The 18,571-nt window shown below is 38.9% G+C and overlaps 1 protein-coding gene across 1 annotated transcript; it reads right to left on the minus strand.

Annotated features, from left to right (window-relative positions):
- Positions 1 to 1,372: 1,372 nt before the first annotated feature.
- LOC144667365 (VWFA and cache domain-containing protein 1-like) lies at positions 1,373 to 18,347 on the minus strand. The gene is made up of 14 exons (XM_078528750.1): positions 18,125 to 18,347; positions 16,250 to 16,846; positions 14,792 to 14,918; positions 13,476 to 13,768; positions 13,207 to 13,342; positions 12,772 to 13,045; positions 7,483 to 7,685; positions 7,109 to 7,189; positions 6,503 to 6,815; positions 5,741 to 5,929; positions 4,820 to 5,160; positions 4,467 to 4,611; positions 3,901 to 4,127; positions 1,373 to 1,548 (listed from the first exon to the last, which is right to left on the minus strand). The coding sequence occupies exons 1-14, from the start codon at positions 18,290 to 18,292 to the stop codon at positions 1,373 to 1,375; spliced, it is 3,270 nt and encodes a 1,089-aa protein (XP_078384876.1). The 5' UTR covers positions 18,293 to 18,347.
- Positions 18,348 to 18,571: the final 224 nt, after the last annotated feature.

The following is an 18,571-nucleotide window of genomic DNA, read 5'->3' on the forward strand; positions in this document are numbered from 1 at the left end:
ACCCGAGTTCACTCCTTCTCCTTTACTTTTGTTCTTTCTTCTTTTCTTTTTCGCTTCATCTGCGATGATCAAGCATGACATTGACGTCTAGAGGCAAGCCTGAGGCTAGGTCAAGGTATTTTAGGTAATTTTATTTATTTTTGTTTATTAAGAGAGCTAAACTTCGAATTGGCAGAGCAAAAGTCTTTGAAAAATTGGCAAAATCACGGCCACGTAACAAACCACGATGATTTTTTGAGCATTGTAAATGACACTTTTATACAAATTGAGCTAAAAGTCGGCCCGTCGTTTCAGTTCAAGTTTACCCGAACACAATCCGTATTAATCGTCCAGTATTTTTCCCATCTATGCCCTTTTTGGCCTTTCTGTGTTTCTTTTGAGTTCCTTTACAGTTTTAGATCGTTATATTAATATTTAAGTTAATTCTATGAGCCATATCCCATTTAATGAAGGCGGGATTTTAGTGACTTCATTTTATTAGCAGCTAATCGCCTTGGAAAGGCTTGTCCAGTGACAATTTCCAGTCACTTATGGAGAAGTAAAGTATGTCAGTACACTTGGCGTTTTTCACACAGACATGCAACCTTACACATGGTAGAGCGGTTTTCACTTGAGTGTCGAAAGTAAATTGCGTTTGCTTTGGTTTTGCATCACTACGCTTAGTGATTGACTCAAAAATCTCGCGCCACTTTCTCAGGCAATCAGGAGTAAAACCAAAACCACGCGCACGTTTTCCCGCGCTTCGCGCCAGCTACATGTATTTGCTTCGAGTTTTGATTGGTTCACTGGATTGTCTATGTTCTTTGTGATTGGCGAGAGTAATTACTTAAGTTTCGGTTTAACGACACCCAATTGAAAACTGCTCTTACTGGAATACTGATTACTTGTCATTAGACCGATTTATTAGAAACACATTTCATGGGCCGATAAGGTTAATTGGCAGTGTACCAATTTGCCAGACATCAACAAGCACCCTTCATTTTGGCAAAAGGCTCACTTAAAAGCCTGATGGCATTAAACGTTAAACTGGTAATCATAAAGGTTTGCGCTGATTTTTTTTGACAAGTTAGAAAAAAATTAGGATATTTTAGTTCTTTAACCTGGGAAGCTGATCATTGTAAATTTATGCAAATGGCCTTTAAACGATCTTGTTCAATTTTGGAGGAAATACCAAAAAAGTTCTGCAGGAGTCAAGAAAAAAATGTGAAATAAATTTAGAAAATAAGGCGCAAGCAATATTGGTGCCTTCATCCGGGCGGTAGCGATGATTGCTCTTAGCGACCTATGTATGATATAAAACATAATGTTCAGAGAAGAAGAGTTTTCCCTCATCGTGGCGACCTGAGCAGCCACGGGTTGGATGGCGGGCTGACTATTTAGTTATAATAAGAGCCCATATTAATCCTTGAACGACACCCATGATTGCTACTCCCGAGAGTCTGTTCTTTTTATCATTAACTCCATGCGACCGTCTGCCCTTATCATCATCCTTATCAACATTGCCATCGGTGTCGGTCGGAGGACTGCCGTTTCCAGGAGCACTTGCGCCTGAGGAATTAAAAAAGGTAAAGTCTGTGTCCGAGCCAATACAGCCGGAGCTTATCCCGGTTTCCGTAGCATAATTATATAAAGCGACTAGGAGTATTGCTACTCCCCCCTGGATGGGATGCTAGTCCATCGCAGGGTTACCCCCCCCCATCAGTAAATTCGCCGGTACCCATTTATGCACCTGGGTGAAGAGAGGCACTGTGAGAGTAAAGTGTCTTGCCCAATAACACAACGCAGCGAGCCGTTCGACTCGGAGCCGAGCGCGCTAGGAATGAGGAATTAGGAGGAGTAATATTCATGCATTTTAAGAAATCAATTTACATCATTTCACAACTTTTAATCGGTAGCAAAATGTTTACTAGGTAATGTTTTACATAACTTTTCTTGCAATAGCTTGAAGCCTGTTCGCAGGATAGTCTTGCAAACGTGTGTGACGCAGTTTTGTTCTTGTAATAAAACCTAATAGATATACTTTTTGAAATGATGGAAGGATGGCTTCTTTAAATTGGCCGAAACAAACTGAACATTTGGTTCTAATAAACATTAGGACTACAAGCTTAACTTTTCTTTCGAAAAATGGTCTCTAACTGGCATAGGCGTACGAGGCGGGGGGGGGGCGAGGGGGGCTGCAGCCCCCCCAGTGCCGAAATTTCTCGGGCAAAACGCTAAGAATTCGGGCAACAAGCCAGAGAAAAAATAGAAAATAAGCAGACAAATCTCAAAATTACAATCAAAACGAATTATATCAACAGAAAAAGAATTGGAAATATACCGAACTTTGTGGTTCAAAAGTCCAAATTTCTCATTTATCTGCTTTCGCTTCCTCTCGCAAATTGCTATAATCATATTCGATTTTATGCATGATTCAGCTGCAATCAGCTTTTCCATAGCTTGAACGTTTGCGCGCGGTGGACCAGTTTAAGACCTTAAAACAAAGCTGCGATACGGTTACAAATGTAATAAAGCTAATGCTTTTGACTCAAATGAGCTCAAAACTTTCAACAATATGTTTCAACCCATTCATCCCTGAATGTTTCAAACATTTTAAATAACTTTCAAGTGGGGGAAAAACAATGTAAATTGCCTCCCAAAATTACTTTTATTTTTGCTGAACTAAAGTGAATAAGTAAAATATTTCCGAAGAAAAAGGATTCAGTGCATTGACATCTTCGGGCAACGACACAAGATTAATTTAAGAACTATCGTTTCCTTTAAGCAAGCAGGCAAGGTTTGTACACAACTATTTTAACACACGTTCTGTTGTCCATTTCGTATGCCTGTTTATTCGGCTTTCAACCCATGCCATTTTTTTTTCGGGCAACAAGGTCTCCGAACCCCCCAGGTCCGAAGGTGCCCGTACGCCTATGATATGCTAACTGGCATGCATAATGGTTGTAGTCCAAAATCTATAATTCCATGTATTTTAAGGGAAGAAAATCAAGAATATCATTCTCTTTCCAGAGCTGCGCGCGCTCGATCGTGTTTCATCGAACAAAAAAACAAATAGGGAACAATGGGAGAACCAATCAGATAAATGGATGTCCAAGATAGCAGGCTAAGTGGCGACACATTTCTATTTTGCAAGGAAAAAGGTGAAATATTGAACAAATGCTAGTTCGTGATCACCGTAATGAGTTCTATCAGCTACACTGGTAGAAGTCATAGGGTGTGTAGAGCATCTGAGGAGGTAGGTTTTTAAGTGGTGTATAGGGGTCCATTTCGACGTCGTATTGTACAAATGAGGTCAAAACCTTCAAAATTATCTATTTGAAGTTCACAAAACTGTTTTGCAATGTCAGAAAATTGCCAAGGGCGATCGAGAAAGAGGAAGAAAGATCAATCAGCTTTAAACTATTTTATGTCTAAAACTACTTTAAGGTTACTATTGTTAGCGGCTACTAATTTTAGCGATTTTAGCGAGTTGGGAAAAAATCGCTAAATTTAGTGCTCGCTAAAATTTGTCTCGGTCAAATTTAATACTCGTTAAATCTAAGTACCTCCCCTCCCACCACAAAGGGAAACAAAATTTAGCATTGTCGACTTAAAAAATTCTTTTAAAAATAGATGGCGGTAGCTTTTTTTCTGGCAATGCAAATGTTCCTTCAATTTCAAGTGATTTTGTTCTTTTACTCAATATGTTTTCCATCTTAGTTGTATGCCCAATAAAAACTGGTTTACATGATATCACTAAATTTTAAATTTTTCGGAAAATCGCTAAATTAAATAGTCGCTAAATCTTGCTCTGAAAAAATCGCTAAAATTAGTAGCTGCTAAAAATAGTAACCTTAAGGTACTTCTCTTATTCTTTTTTTACGAAACGGTCAAAAGCTATGAGGCTAAAAAAAAAACTACCTTCTGTTCCACCATAACAGGAATAGATATTGGCGCAATACTCCTCGGAAAGTGGTTCGTTGTTCTTGTCTCTAACGCACCAATAGCATCCCACCACTCCGTCACATGACCCTGAATCTGTCTTTTTCTTGCATTGTGGGTCAAAACATGTCTGTAATCCGCTTATTGAAGGATCTTTGGCTTTTTCAGATGGGACGACAGTGGCTGGTACAGGACAAATAGAAATACTGCGAAGAAAAACAATCTGGTAAACCAAGGACAAGATTGTGTAACATTCCATAAAGCAGTGTCAGTATCACATTTAACATCATTTCCTTGCACAAGACGATCTTTATCTTGTCCCTTCAAAATTAAATAAATCGATGATCTCTTGGTTCATTTAAATGTTTTTTTTTTTCAGCATAGTCATCCTCTCTCAAATCTTGTAGTAAAAGATGCGTATCTTTTAGTTATTTTATTTAATCATTAAATACGTTAATTACTACATGAATTGTTGTCTTTAATAAATGATTTCATGCCGTGCTAATTAAGCTTACGAACTGTTTCGTAAATGCAAAGTGGCTTACTTGCTGGGTGGGAACTCGCTTCTACAATAATGGAAGTCAAGCCACGAGTAGCATGGGCACTGGCAGGTCAAAGCCTGCACATTGGCACAATGAGTCTTGCACGTGCAAGACTCGGAGTAGCAGGAACTGGCACGTGATATGATTCCTGTTAACAGAAACAGCAGTTTTTATAAACAAAAACGGCGAAATAGAGGAATATGGGTGAGGTCTCGACGTTAGCCGGGTTGATTACACATTTTGTTGCTGATGTCCCTTTTTAAAATAAATTTTAAACGCTTGAAATGTCTTAGTTGTAGGAAGTAAAAATATTGGAAAAACTTCATTAGGTGTACCCAGATTTGTGAACTCCTTACCCAAAAATGCATTGCTTCCCACCACGCTAGAAAGCTGGTACCTCTTACAACGGTTTCCACTATCAAGCGTATTCACGCCTTGTCGTGGAATCTTAAGCTCGTAAAAGCTTTGTAGTTTGATTTTCTCCAAGTTGCGACATTCCTTTTTCACTAAATATCCTTTCTGTAAAAGATCCTCGGCAATGTCTTTTTCCTTTTCGGTGATGTGGACATATTCCAGGTTGAAAGGTTGTATGTTGGGCACAAGGAAATCATCGTGCATGATCAGGAATCCCGCACCATCCAACACAAAACAATCATAGCTGCTTTCCTTGCACTTTGGATATGTGTCTGTCAGAAGTCTGAAAATATATCATAACCGGTAAACAACAATATATGTAGATATATGTCAGGTGCAGTCTACAGATTGACCATGTGACAAATTGATGTTCCTGATTGACCAGTGATACTTGACAAGAGTTGAAAGCAAAGAAATGTGACAAAATTAGCGTTTTTGCTGTGATAATCACCTGATTAATTATATTAAAACAGTTATTCGCCTTAGGCTCATGATCAGTAAATCATTATTTAAAAACTAGCAATGGTATATTGCAATTCCTTAGTTTTGATTGGTTAGCAGGCAATGGTATATCAGCTCATATACCATTCACCACAAATGTAGTAGCCGATACGCGTCAACAAAAACAGCTGGGGAGCTCAAACATTGCAATTCTTTGGGCGTTTTTAATAAAACAATAATTCCACTTGCGCTTGTTCGTTGGATATGAGCGCTATGCGCCTCGTCGGCTATCTTCCATCTCATATCCAACGCGCGCTCGTGCAATAACTGTTAAATAACCTTTCAAATTCGTCTCTGGGATTGTTTAACAATAGTCACTATGCCTTCGGCGAATAATTTTTTAATTTGTCAGACAGACTTACTTTTGGATGTATGATAAAGGAAAGTCCGCACCCATGACTCCAATAACTTGATCATTCTCAGTATGTTCGCCGGTTTTTTGGCCGCGGTAAATAGTATGGGAAGCAGCTATCACCACTCCTGATCCTAAGGGGTCTATGTAAGGCGTAGAGAGGGCAATCTTTCCTGTGTTGCTTAATGCTGAGAGGTACCTAAATGATATGATAAGATTTGTTAAATGTCATCTTCATGACCATCTTTCAATGTCATCCTTATTATTATCGACACCGATAATAATAAGGACTTGATTAGATTGGACTGGATTGGTTTGGATTGTATTTTCTCTGATTGTTTATAAATATAACCTATATTTGCTTGTTGAACTAATAAACTAGAAGCCCAAACCAAACTAAGGGCGCTTTCCATTTTTCAGAATTGGCCAGCTGTTCCGGTGGCTTTGAATGTGAAATGAGCCTTTCACACGAGAGCCTCCCACAAATCCACCATAACATGTATAATATTGATGCATTGACTGATTTGACAGCACAAATCTGACTAACAACAGAAACCTGTTCTCGAATATACCGGTCTGGCCGGCCAGTTTTGACGAATTGAAAACGCTCTAAGTATGCACTATATTGAAACATGGAAAGCGCCCTTAATTTGGTTTAGGTTTTTTAAAAAAACTCCGGGCTTCTAATTCATAAGTTCAACAAGCAAATATAGGTTTAATGAACAATCAGAGAAAATACAAATTGGTTTCCCTTTAATGACACATAACTTACCATGGTCTTTTTCGTGGATCAAACGATTTCGCAATTGAGGTCCCGGGCGTCATTCTGAACACGCCATTTGCGGTGCTTACATATCTCCGTACCAAATATTTTGTGTATGCTTTCTTTTCTCGAAACCAAATGTCCTCGACCTTTCTTGTGGCAATAACTGTGTCCCGAATGCCCGGTTTGAATCCAGGATTGTGTGCGCTTGTACCTGTCATAAAACTTTTGTAGGCGTTGACACGGGATACAGTCTCATCCAATCCAAGATAGGTGTATGGATCTTGAAAGGCTTCGGCACCAAACTTCACAATTGTCGATTCTAAAATAAATCCAATAGTTTACTGCAGGGAATAAATCATATGTTAACGATACCTTAAGGTATAACTATTTGAATTGTTATCGCGGTTCCTTGGGAAACCGAGTAAATCATAATTAAAAAACAGGGCGCACCATAGGAGGGTTCTGAAGTTCATTCTGCCAGTCCGCCAAGTTGATAGAACAAGAGCTAGATACAAGCTAGCTAGAGAACAGTTTGACAGTAATTTCAACAGTTGTTTTAGACCACTGTTACATTATACCCTTTTCTACCCAAATTATCAGATTTATACAAACCTTTTGTTGAATATCGTCCAAAGTGAACACAGGGTTTTGCTGGCTTGATTAAGTCCAAACGATGGTACAGAAACGAAAAATCTGTGTAATTGAACACAAAGTGGATATGATAAGGAAGCTCACTACTTTTGCGAAAAGGTGGTCTCGACAGTTATTCAGCACTCACGATGCATCCGTGTGTTCAACACTTACAAAAGTAAACTTCCATCTGTGGATCACCTTTTAGTTTTATAAATGCTACAAAGTAACAACATATTTGCCTTGTTGTTTTTCTTTTCTTTTAGACATGGAATCGGTATTCAACTACATCTGTTTACTTTTAGTTTTTATAGTATAGGAGTGCTTCTATGTAATCTGAAGGAGTTGATATTTACCGGGAGGAATAGATTGAACTCCAAGGTTTTCGTCCTTATCACCAACTGCTACCACGATTCCAACGGTAAAATTAAATTTTGTCTCTTCAACTGGCATCCAGCGATAAGTTGACGGCACCTCTAAAACTGTAACTCCTTCTTGTATTCTGCCACCCCGAGCCAGAAAACGTTTTGATTGAATGGTCTTCTGTCCAGATCCACCACTTTTACAAAAAAAAAAAACAATATTAAATTATTATTATCAACATTGTCGTAACTATTACTATAATCAGCGTCATCATCATCATCATCAGTAGTAGATAATGTTGTTTTTACTCCTAGTTAATGTCTTCCTCCATACTAATGAGTGTCTTCCTCCATACTAATGAGTGTCTTCCTGCATACTAATAAGTGTCTTCCTCCATACTAATGAAGTGTCTAGTCGCTTCTTTTCATATGATAATAAACTGTCTTCGGAGATTTGTCTTACAGTGGGCCTGCTCTGACATGTTTCTTTGTTTGCGTTCAATCTTCATTCCTGATTGGACGTTCACGGATGTATTGTTCATTGGAATATTAAGGCGCGAAAAACTGATGAGCGCTATTTCTATTCCTGTTGCAAGACACATAACTGTAAAAACGTTGTTTAAGTTCGGTTCTTTTGAGAACACTTTTATTACGATGGCTTTCATTACCGATGAGGCTGAGCTTCAAGCTCTTTTGAACGCTTGTACATCCACTTACGAATTATTTTCTTTGAAGCTCAAATAGATCAAATAATTATTCACGATCGAGCAAAAAGATAAAAAAGTTATTGTTATGCAAAGCCGGCGAACGCGCTTGCCGGATTGACCACGGATATAAACATAAGGATTTTAGCGAAAACAAGTCGCTTCTGTATAGAAAAAATTCCATAAATCAGCGAATATCGAACAGTTACGAGTAAAATAAATTGTAAGACCGGCTGTGAACCGATTTTGTGAAAACAATTTGCTAAACCAATTTTAGGTCTTCGTGTTTTTGATCTTTTTTCTTTACTCGTCATTTTTTAAAGCTTCACTGTACTATTATAATTATAATTATGGAATATTTCTTCCACTGCAGACAAGAACAATGCTTTAGTCCGATTGAACTCAATTTAATAAAACAAACAGAATTAACAGGTGTATTAAAGTAAACCATTTTTTTAACAATTCGATAACTTTATCATAATGTTCACAGCCTAGGTTTCGCTATCTGTAGCTCTTTTCACTGGCTCGTGTTTCTTCAACAAATTTCTTGACACTTGGTTCGTCTTCGTGTATATAGATCCACTTGGTCTTGCCATTTGAATAATGCCTTATTTTGACAGGCCAGTAATTTTCTAGTGCAAATGAGACTGTAGGTATATAAGGATTGTACTGATTTCGAGCACTCGTGTACATTTCGGCAACACCAAACCCTTCTGGAAGAGTTTTGAGATAAGGCGCACCTTGCATAAAATTTTTTGCACAGCAGGCCAGCTTGCATCAGACCACGTCAGATCAAAATATTTGTGCTCTCGACGAGAATACCTAGTAGCAGCAGATGCAGCAGTTTCCTCAAGATTTGTTGGAAGACTGGTTTGCACGCTTTCCTCTGCTTTTGAGGATTTGTTAATACTCGAATAAACGCGACACGAACCAAAGATATCGCTCAAGACCTGTTTATTTCCTGGCGTGGCTGGCTGGTTATCTACAAACAAATATCCGTACGGCCTTTCCGTCTCTTGATAAAACGCTGCCATGAATCGTTGGCGATTCTTGTCAAACATTCGTTCGGCAATAATACCGATTTGTTTTCGATCGCTAGGGCTGCGAAAGAGAGCCATGTATTGAGCGTTCCGACTGATATCGGTGTTGAATTTTCCTTTGGGGAACATGTTTTGGAGCAGGAGTATGACGCTGGCATTTCTATGACGGCCTTGAGTAAATAGGCGGGAAACGATGGTACTCTGGATTGCTTCTGACATGAGATCGTCAAAAATCAGAATGTTGTTATATTTTGGGTCAATTTCTCGAAGGTCGTCTTGAAACATTGGAAGCCCGCGGAAAAACTGAATCTCTTTTCCGAGTCTCGTCTTCAGGGCTTCGTAACTATCTTGCCATTGACTATAATACCATTAAATGCGCCTCGGTTTCTTGACTTCGTAGAGAATACGATCACTTGTTAGCATCTGCTTCACAAAATACGCTTTACCAGACTGGCTTGGGCCAACCACAAGAGGGGGGGGGGGGGGGGACAGGGGGGCCTGAACCTCCCGCCTCCCGTACCTTTTACTCCCGCTTCCCGTACCTTTTACTCCCGCCTCCCGCCCCTTTCTGTAGCTGTTCTCTCCTGTGTGTTCCATGTCCATTGCGAAATATAACGAAATGTTGCAAAATTTTACTCGTTTTCTCCCGGTTCCCGCCACCTTAAGAATCCCGCTTCCCGCCCTCTCTCCTCCCGCTTCCCGCCCCTTTTCTCCCGGGCTCCCGCCCCCCTGTCCCCCTCCACACAAGAAGCGAAAACTTATGACGAAACCTAAAATCTGGATAAGCTTCTGTTGTCAAGGTAACATTAGGAGTCAACTTCTGCCTCTTGGCAGCAGGTACGGGGACTGTGGTTTGCTTTACTGGAATTGTTCTTTTTCTTGGTTCAGTTATTTCTCTCTGGGAACTAGAAGAACAACGAGGTAAGACGCTTGTAGGAGTATACTCTCTCTTGGTTCCCAGGAAACTCTGGCCACTTTTAAGAGTTGTGTCCTTTTGAGCCCGGTTATATCATGTACAATTTCAAGATGAGAACTCAAATTGATTACACCGGGTTTTTCGCACAACGGACAGATCCGCGGAAACCTTCTCGGCATGACCGCTAGTGTCAAATGAATGAATTTCGTCAGATTCATTTAATTTATATATTTTTTTCTGGAGAAAAAAAAAAAGGTGCATGAGAGGGGTACAAAGAGGGTACAATAAGGTTACAGGAGGGGTACAGAGAGGGTACAAGAAGGGTACAGAGGGGGTACAGGTAGGGTACAGAGAGGGTACAATAGGGGTACAGAGGGGGTACAGGAGGGGTACAGAGAGGGTACAAGAAGGGTACAGAGGGGGTACAATAGGGGTACAGAGGGGGTACAGGAAGGGTACAAGAGAAACAAATAATGCAACATTTTAGTAGAGGGGAGGAGGATGGAAATAAATATATACTAATTTACTTGGTAACCCCGCCAACACAAAATAGCTATAAAAGAAGCGCGCTGCTGTTTGTAGTTTAGTCTATTCTCAGAGTTAACACAGTTCAGATCACAATGTACAGCAATTATAACCAATTCTTTCAAGAGGGTTTTGGAAATATCATATTGCCCGATGATAGTGGAGATGAAAGCGATGATGAGAGCTCACAGGAAAGCGAACAGTCGTCTCAAGATTCTCAATCGAGTGAAGAAATAGACTCTTCCCAAGAAGAAGAGGAACATATAGATCCCTGGTCGCGCATTCAAGATGAAGTTACTAGTCGTCACGCGCCCAACTCGAAGCTCTGATAAACGAGCACGAACAACATGGAGATTCGCCTGAAGTGGCCCGTGTTAAAGCTGAAAATGCTCTGCTACCAGTATACAGAAAGGAGCTGAGAAAAGTTCTTTTGGATTATTTACAGTGGATGCATGCTATGAAGAAAGATTCCACCTTCCGTAAAGTGATGGAGACCAAATATGAATTGAAAGATACAGAGGGATATGATTGGCTGGAATCAACAGAACTCGCTATCGATAAGCGAAAATTCTTACTCAATCGGTTGTTTGTCAAACAAACTGTTCCCGAAGACTAGGTGAACTGTGCCGGTTCATCTTTTCTAGAAACACCTCAATGTTTTTATTATCAATAAACGTATTTTAAAAGAGAAAAGCTTTTTATTCCTTCTTGTGTATCGCGGTGCGTAACTTGTCTACATAAATGTTTATAGATGTTAAGATAAAAACAGAGACGTGAAAATACATAAAGGTTTACGAAACGTAACAACGGTTTATTAGGACTCAAAAATAAAATACATCGTATGTGCAACTGATTGTGTTCATTTTCTACAGTGCTAGTTTCTTACACAACTGAATGCTTACTGATACAGTCAAGTGTTCATCGAAATTTGTGTTCTAATGTAGACATTCTTTTACCCACTTTGGGCTCTCTAATCTTGCAAACTTTCTTTGCAGCTTGGGCCTGGGAGTATAAGATGTTATGCTCTCTTCTAATACCTTATTTTTCTCAGGACAGTACAATGGAGATAGTCTTTGACTCTCGTCAATAAAAGGCATCTCGTCACCCCATTGGAAATATCTACACATTTCCTTACTTCTTCTGCAGGTAAAATAGGGTCGGAGCGGATTCCTTTGAGATCTTGAGACTTTCAATGTTGCAACATCCATATGCCTGCAGTAAAGCGATTGTCCACCTTCACATACTTTGTAGTTAGGTATAACATAGTCTCTAAGACACTGTTGATATTCGTGTACGCTATCCTCGCGGCAAAAGAAGGAACATTGCTTCCAGTCCACACATCGAATGTAACGTATTCCTGTGGTCGGGTTGACCACTTCAAGGTTTTTAAGGCAGAGTCCACACTTTGAGTAACTCATCTTGACACTGAAGTAAAAGTACGCAGATTCCTTGCACTGAAGTAAAATTTATCTTGCTTGATATCAAAAGTAGAGAGAATGCTCATCAGTTTTTCGCGCGTTTATATTCCAATGAACAATACATCCGTGAACGTCCAATCAGGAATGAAGATTGAACGTAAACAAAGGAACATGTCAGAGCAAGCCCATTGTAGAGAAATCTCGGAAGACAGTTTATTATCATATGAAAAGAAGCGACTAGACAGTTATTAGTATGGAGGAAGACATTTATTAGTATGCAGGAAGACACTCATTAGTATGGAGGAAGACACTCATTAGTATGGAGGAAGACACTCATTAGTATGGAGGAAGACATTAACTAGGAGTAAAAACAACATTATCTACTACTATCATCATCATCATCATCATCATCATCATCATCATCGTCATCATCATCATCATCATCATCTTCTTGTTCTTCTTGATATCTATTAGCACCATTAAGTTAGGTGGTTAGATATGGCAATTCCGCTATCGGGAAGACTACATACTGCAATAAATGACTCGATTTATTGTGGTTGCAATAACCTGCACCATTGCCAGCTACCGACTCCAGATAAATACGGTTCGAATGTATCAAAAAATTACCGCTAGCGCTCTGAGAGCTTTGAGTACATTTAAATATCTGGGCTAAGACTTACTTTTTAATAGATTCAAGTATAGGATAAAACTCCGGTTCAGGTTCTAAGGCCGTGATGTCCATAAAAATCGGGTCCCAATAAGCGTCAGAAGGGGCTGGCAGGAGAGGATGCATCATGGTCCTTCCGGAGCTGTCCGCCATGAAAGCATAACTTGACTGTCCTCTCTGAAAGTAGGTGATTTCAGAAAGAAGGTCTTCCATGCTAAGGTCTGTACCAACAACACCAATGAATTTACCTTGGTGATAACAAGGCAGTGTTATGGATGTTAACAGACCTGTGGGAATACAAAATGTAGGCCAAAGGAACATGAGACTATGAAAAGTTCAGTATAAACCAACATGAGCAGGAATGATCTTTTGATTGGAAAAAAATTAAAAATGAATAAAGTAATGTTTGAAAGCAATGTTTAAATGTAATGTTATATAGCTTTCTTACCCGTTCCAAAGGTGTCATTGTATGGGATGGAGATGATTGGTTCATCGCGAACAGTTCTTGTTGAGAAGAATTCGTAATACGTTGCCAATTTATTTTCAAGGTTATTATTGTCTTGCACACAAGTAAACCTTCCAGCCTTAAACACAAAGGCCAAAATTAAAAAAAATTAGGTTAGTCTATGCTTTAATACAGGGGAGCGGTTTCAAACGGATCAAAATGGATCCGGTTGGATTTTTCATATTGTATTCGATGTTTCAATATTAACTTACAATGACGTCAGGCGCTTTTGGTACTCCATACTGGGTTCCATTTTGTTCAGCAATGTCTCGAAGTATTTGCAAGTCCAAGTCCTCTGACATCATCCCATATGTCATTATTACGACTGTATTGTTTAGCTCTGCGTTCTTTCTTTTTATCGTCTGCATGATGTCTTTCGCAGACTCCTTCGGTTTACCATCGGTTAAAAAGACAATGACCTTTCTCCTAGAGGGATGTTTTTCAGCCGGTGTACCCTTCAACAAATCGAAGGCCCGCGTAAATGCTTTTAAATAGTAAGTACCCCCTGCAGAAAAAAAATCATAAAGACACAAGTGTGTTATTACTTTATGATAATTATTGCCATGAAAAGTAAAACTCCCAGTGGAGTTTAAAGGGGGTTTCCTCTCTTGTCCGAGTTTTTAAAAACACTTCATTTCTGAAAGATAACCCTTCATTTCTCTTTTGACCCCTTATTCTTAACAGAGGATTGCAAATCCTGGCCATGGATACTGCTGCTAAAACGTATCCCTTGATCCTGGTTTAAGAGTAGACGTTAGAAAAATTAACAATTATTGGACGAGGTGGAGCACAACATTGTGGTTTATCGGCGTCGAGCATTTAATTTTCTAGGCAAAATATGAATCTGCAAGACACTGACAAATCACGCACGATAATTTGCGAAAACAGCAAGCAATCGATCACTGGATTTGCTTTGCCGAAGTTCTTTCGGGAACAGCATCAAAAAACGCAAGCATTTTTGTGGAATTTATGTAGAAAGATTGTAACTGCGCTAATACTCTTTATAAATTCTGACGCTGACTTATTTGAGCGTAAACAACGCTCATAATGTACTCAAGACGTTTCGACCGAGAATCTTAGGTCTTCTTTGGTTGTTAACATGGCAGAAAAAACGACGGCTTTTTTAACGGTTTCACATTTGTACGCGCGCGCGAGTGACTAATACAAGTACACGCGAACGCGTAACTGCGCCTTCGACTATATTTGCTGGTCTTATTCAATTTTCTTTTTTTTCAGATATTGGCAAAAATACCTTTTGCGGAACTTTTATTTGCTTTCCTTGTGTTCCCCTGCTTTTTCGGGCCTATAGTAAACAAATCAGACTGCTCCTCTGGAAAACGACTTGCCATTTTTCTCGGAAGCGGAGACAGCTTTGCATGGGCAGAATAATATTTGCACCAAATCACTGTCAGTCGTTAACGGGCCTGTAGGCACTTGTTTGCTGATCGTATGGTGTGCTCTCGGGCAATGAAAAGGAAGGGAAAACACATCAAATCGTGATAGCATGTATTGATTACTGTTAGCTTACCTGAAGCTTTAATCCAATCAACGAAGCCTTTCATGTATTTTATGTTTATTGGTGTAGCATCCGCCAAGCGTGTGCTCTGACACCCAAATTGTGTTTCAGCTACGTGGTTGAATTTTACCAATCCAATCTAGTAAGAATAATAGATCCATTATCAATAATAATAATAATAATAATAAATAATAATGTTCTTTACCCAGGGAGCTCACATCACCAAAGGTGTTATTCAGGGAGGCCCCAAAAAATAATAATTAAAATTTAAAAATAAAAAAATAAAAAATAATTTTATAAATACAACTCAATCAATCAATTAGCCGTTTTATATAAGGGACGTGTTACCCGTTTGGACGCGGTTAGGCAAACGTTTTGTTGCTCGTCTGGTTATGCGTCTCCAGTATAAAGACGGGCACAAAACGCGTAATACGTCTAGTCGAGCTTCCTTTCGTTATCCGGCTTTCAAGACGCATTTCGAAAAGTAGCTCGGGTAACTCGTCTTGTAACCCGTCTTTATAATGCGGAGCAATAACCACACGAGCAACAAAATGATTGCCGAAACTCGTCTAGACGGGTAACACGTCTCTAGTATAAAAATGCCATTTAATCAGCCAATCGATCAATCAACGATTAAAATATTTAATTCTGCACGTTAAAAAATACACGTACAAGTTATTGTTTTTGCTAATAATTGAATGAATAGGTGCAAATAAAATGTTGTTGTTGTTGTTGTTGTTGTTGTTGTTATTAGTTTGACATTTTGGATTTTAGTATTAAGTAGTCCTCATTATGTCTTATGTGATAAATTGTTACTAATTTAAGTGTAAACATACAAGTGCTTTAATAAAACATGAGCATTAGCAATATTACGAAAAACCAAAATATGCTTATTTTATTTAAAAAAGCTGTAAAAACCGGTTCCCATGGAAACGTGGTCATGGTGGTCATGTGGAACTTGCGTCAAAATTTTGCCACTGATCTTATAGTTATAGCTTTAATTGGATTAAATCCCATTCTCATGTTCTGAAAAGGGCTCGTCAATAACATATTAGCCATTGTACTTAAACTTTGCTATCGTGTGCATCATTCGATAACGCTTTTTGAAGATAAGCGGTCGTGTAATGACATAACATTTGGGGAAAATAAAGTCAAGGTTTCCGAAGTCCCATCGCTGTAAATCCTTTAACCTAATGACATTTTTATGAAGATGGGGCTTTTTGATCGATGTGATTACAGATATGTCCAGGATTGAACGCTAATGAGATGCACGTTCTTCATGACAGGCATCACAAAGTGTCTTCATTAATAACAGTTCACCAAAACACACCAAAATCTGTCAAATATGAAGTAATATGGAAATGTCAAATAACAGAGTCATACATGAACTACTTATTAAACAATACTTGCGTTCAATCCTGGACTTAAGTGTGTAATTAATGCTGTTAATATATCTCATTCAATACTTACTCTATCGTTGGGGTTCAACGTACTGAGAAATGTTTTAGCAGCCTCCTTGGCCACCTTTATTCTATCTCCGAAATGCATCGATTCACTTCTGTCAAAAACAAGAACAACATCTTTGGGGTCTGGTGTGGCTGTCTCCACGTAAAATGGTCTGAAACGAGGATCATAAGATCTGCAGTCTGCCTTAATATCATCAAACGCTGGAAAATTCGTGTAAGTGCCGTCCTCTGATGCAAAGTATTGCCATTTTAAAAATGGATGATTTTTCATCATATCTTTCATCTTCGCCACTACAGAATCAGCGACATGTTTTCTTGAGGACTGAGCACCATGAGGCATTTTCACACATACACGTGAAAAGTCAACTGTTTTGCCAAATCTTGAATCGTACTCTTGGCCACTTGACCAGCTCGATATGTGACAACATTCCGTTGGGTTTGTTGTAGGAGACATGGGCCAAGAGGATTCGACGGCTTCTTTAAGTTTTTGTACAACGAGAAATCGATCTTTGAACTTGCCTGAAACACTCGCTGCCACAGTGCGGGTGAGTGCACTGCCATCTACTGCAGTCTCAGTAAAGTTTAACTTGTCAAAATGCTCCTAAAGTGGAGAGAAGAAGAGCTTTTGTAGAATAAGCATTACCATAACGAACTGTAGCAGAAAAGAATGCAAAACAATCACGTAGAAATGTGAACAATACGGTACAAACTGAAAGCAAACTGAGTCAAGGCGTTACTGCAACATAGAGCGGTTTTCACTTGAGTGTCGAAAGTAATTTGCGTTTGCATTGGTTTTGCATTACTACGCTTTGTGATTGGTTTAAAACCCTCGCGCCACTTTTTCAGCCAATCGGAATTCGAAGTAAAACAAAAACCAATCATGACTCGCTCGCGCACGTTTTCCCGCGCTTTGTGCCGGCAACATGTATTTGCTTCGAGTTTTGATTCGTTTACTGGATTGTCTATGCTCTTTGTGATTGGCTAGAGTGATTACTTTGGTTTTGGTTTTACGACACTCAAATGAAAACTGCTCTAATCCCTCAACAGTAAGCTCAACAACGTGACACGTTTATCCCCATGAAACAAATTAACCTTGACTGTGTTTTTAGTTGTTTATTTTATTTATTTTGTATTGTTTCCAGCGAACAAGGTTGATTAATTAATCCTTTTAAATTTAATTTTTCTTTTATATATGGTTGATTGCTCTCTACGTATCGTCCTAGGTTGTTTAAGATGGTCTTAAATTGAATAAACACTACATTATGTTAATTAGTTTGTGTGAGTGATAAGAGCAGTGCAGCATGCAGCTTTCGTAAGTGTGTAATTGTACAAGTACTCTAATGTAGCATTTCCTATTGTGGGGCTAGGGACATTGTTGCCGTGAAGCGATTTTGGATTCCTTGAAACGCGAACGAGATTTCAAAAAAGCGATAAATGCTGTTGTTTAAAATTATAGTTGGTTTAAAATTTTTTAAATCAGTTAAGTTTTTATTTTTCATTGTCTCATACTCATTTCCATAACCCAATACAAAAGGAAATAAATATCAGCATCACATCTAATAAGCCACAGCATACTGGCCCGGCCCGTGCTAAGAGTTTCGAGCCATTGTCAGAGCCAGTGATAATGGACATATGACATGCGCAGAAACTGGTCATAACCTTCCTTAAAAAGAAACTTAATTTTTGCGTTTCAAAGGCATCAGGTTCAATAACCTTGTGACAAGCCGCTGTAACTTATCTAAAGCAGTGTTACGAATAGTCGATGCAACTGCCAAAAAAAACTAAATAAATGAAGGGCTCTCGAATTGCCACACATAGAAATACACAAATTTAAGTAATATGTTAAAATTCATCTCATACGAGTAATTACATTTGTTACCTGCAAATCGGATACGCCAAGTCCATCTGTAGCTAGTTTAGTGAGCGTTTGACTGAGAAGTTTTGGATCAAGCAGATCTTCTGTCACGCATGGATAGTGCAACGTCGAGAAAAAGGTTAAAATCAACAAATATCTGCTCCGATGCGTGGTCGATAAAGCTGCTGTCATTTTGAATCAGAAGACGTCTTTTAAACGCGATTCCTGTGTTATTCTATGTAGCGACTGATCAGTACGCAGCCTTCTGAAGCTTGGCACTTTTACAACTGATAAATTTTGGCGTGTGACGTATTTCTCAACTTTGTGTTCCTGTTACGTGACCCTTAACACATAAACGGAATAATTAGCATGTATTAAGTTTTAATGTATTCACTCACTCACAATGCATTAGTTTTAAATGTCGACACTTGTGTTTATATTGAATACGATGTTAGATATGTATAATTATCT

This window comes from Oculina patagonica, chromosome 10 (assembly GCF_052425735.1).
Source record: "Oculina patagonica isolate OP01 chromosome 10, crgOcupat, whole genome shotgun sequence".
Lineage (NCBI taxonomy): Eukaryota > Metazoa > Cnidaria > Anthozoa > Scleractinia > Oculinidae > Oculina > Oculina patagonica.

Bases quoted from the DNA above. Each gene is read 5' to 3' on its own strand.
- LOC144667365 (XM_078528750.1), bottom strand. From the start codon at position 18,292: ATGACAGCAGCTTTATCGACCACGCATCGGAGCAGATATTTGTTGATT. The intron at 7,686-12,771 runs GTAAGTCTTAGC...TTTTTGTAAAAG, and splicing joins ATACTTGAATCTATTAAAAA to TGGTGGATCTGGACAGAAGA. The intron at 4,612-4,819 runs GTAAGGAGTTCA...TTCTGTTAACAG, and splicing joins GGGAAGCAATGCATTTTTGG to GAATCATATCACGTGCCAGT.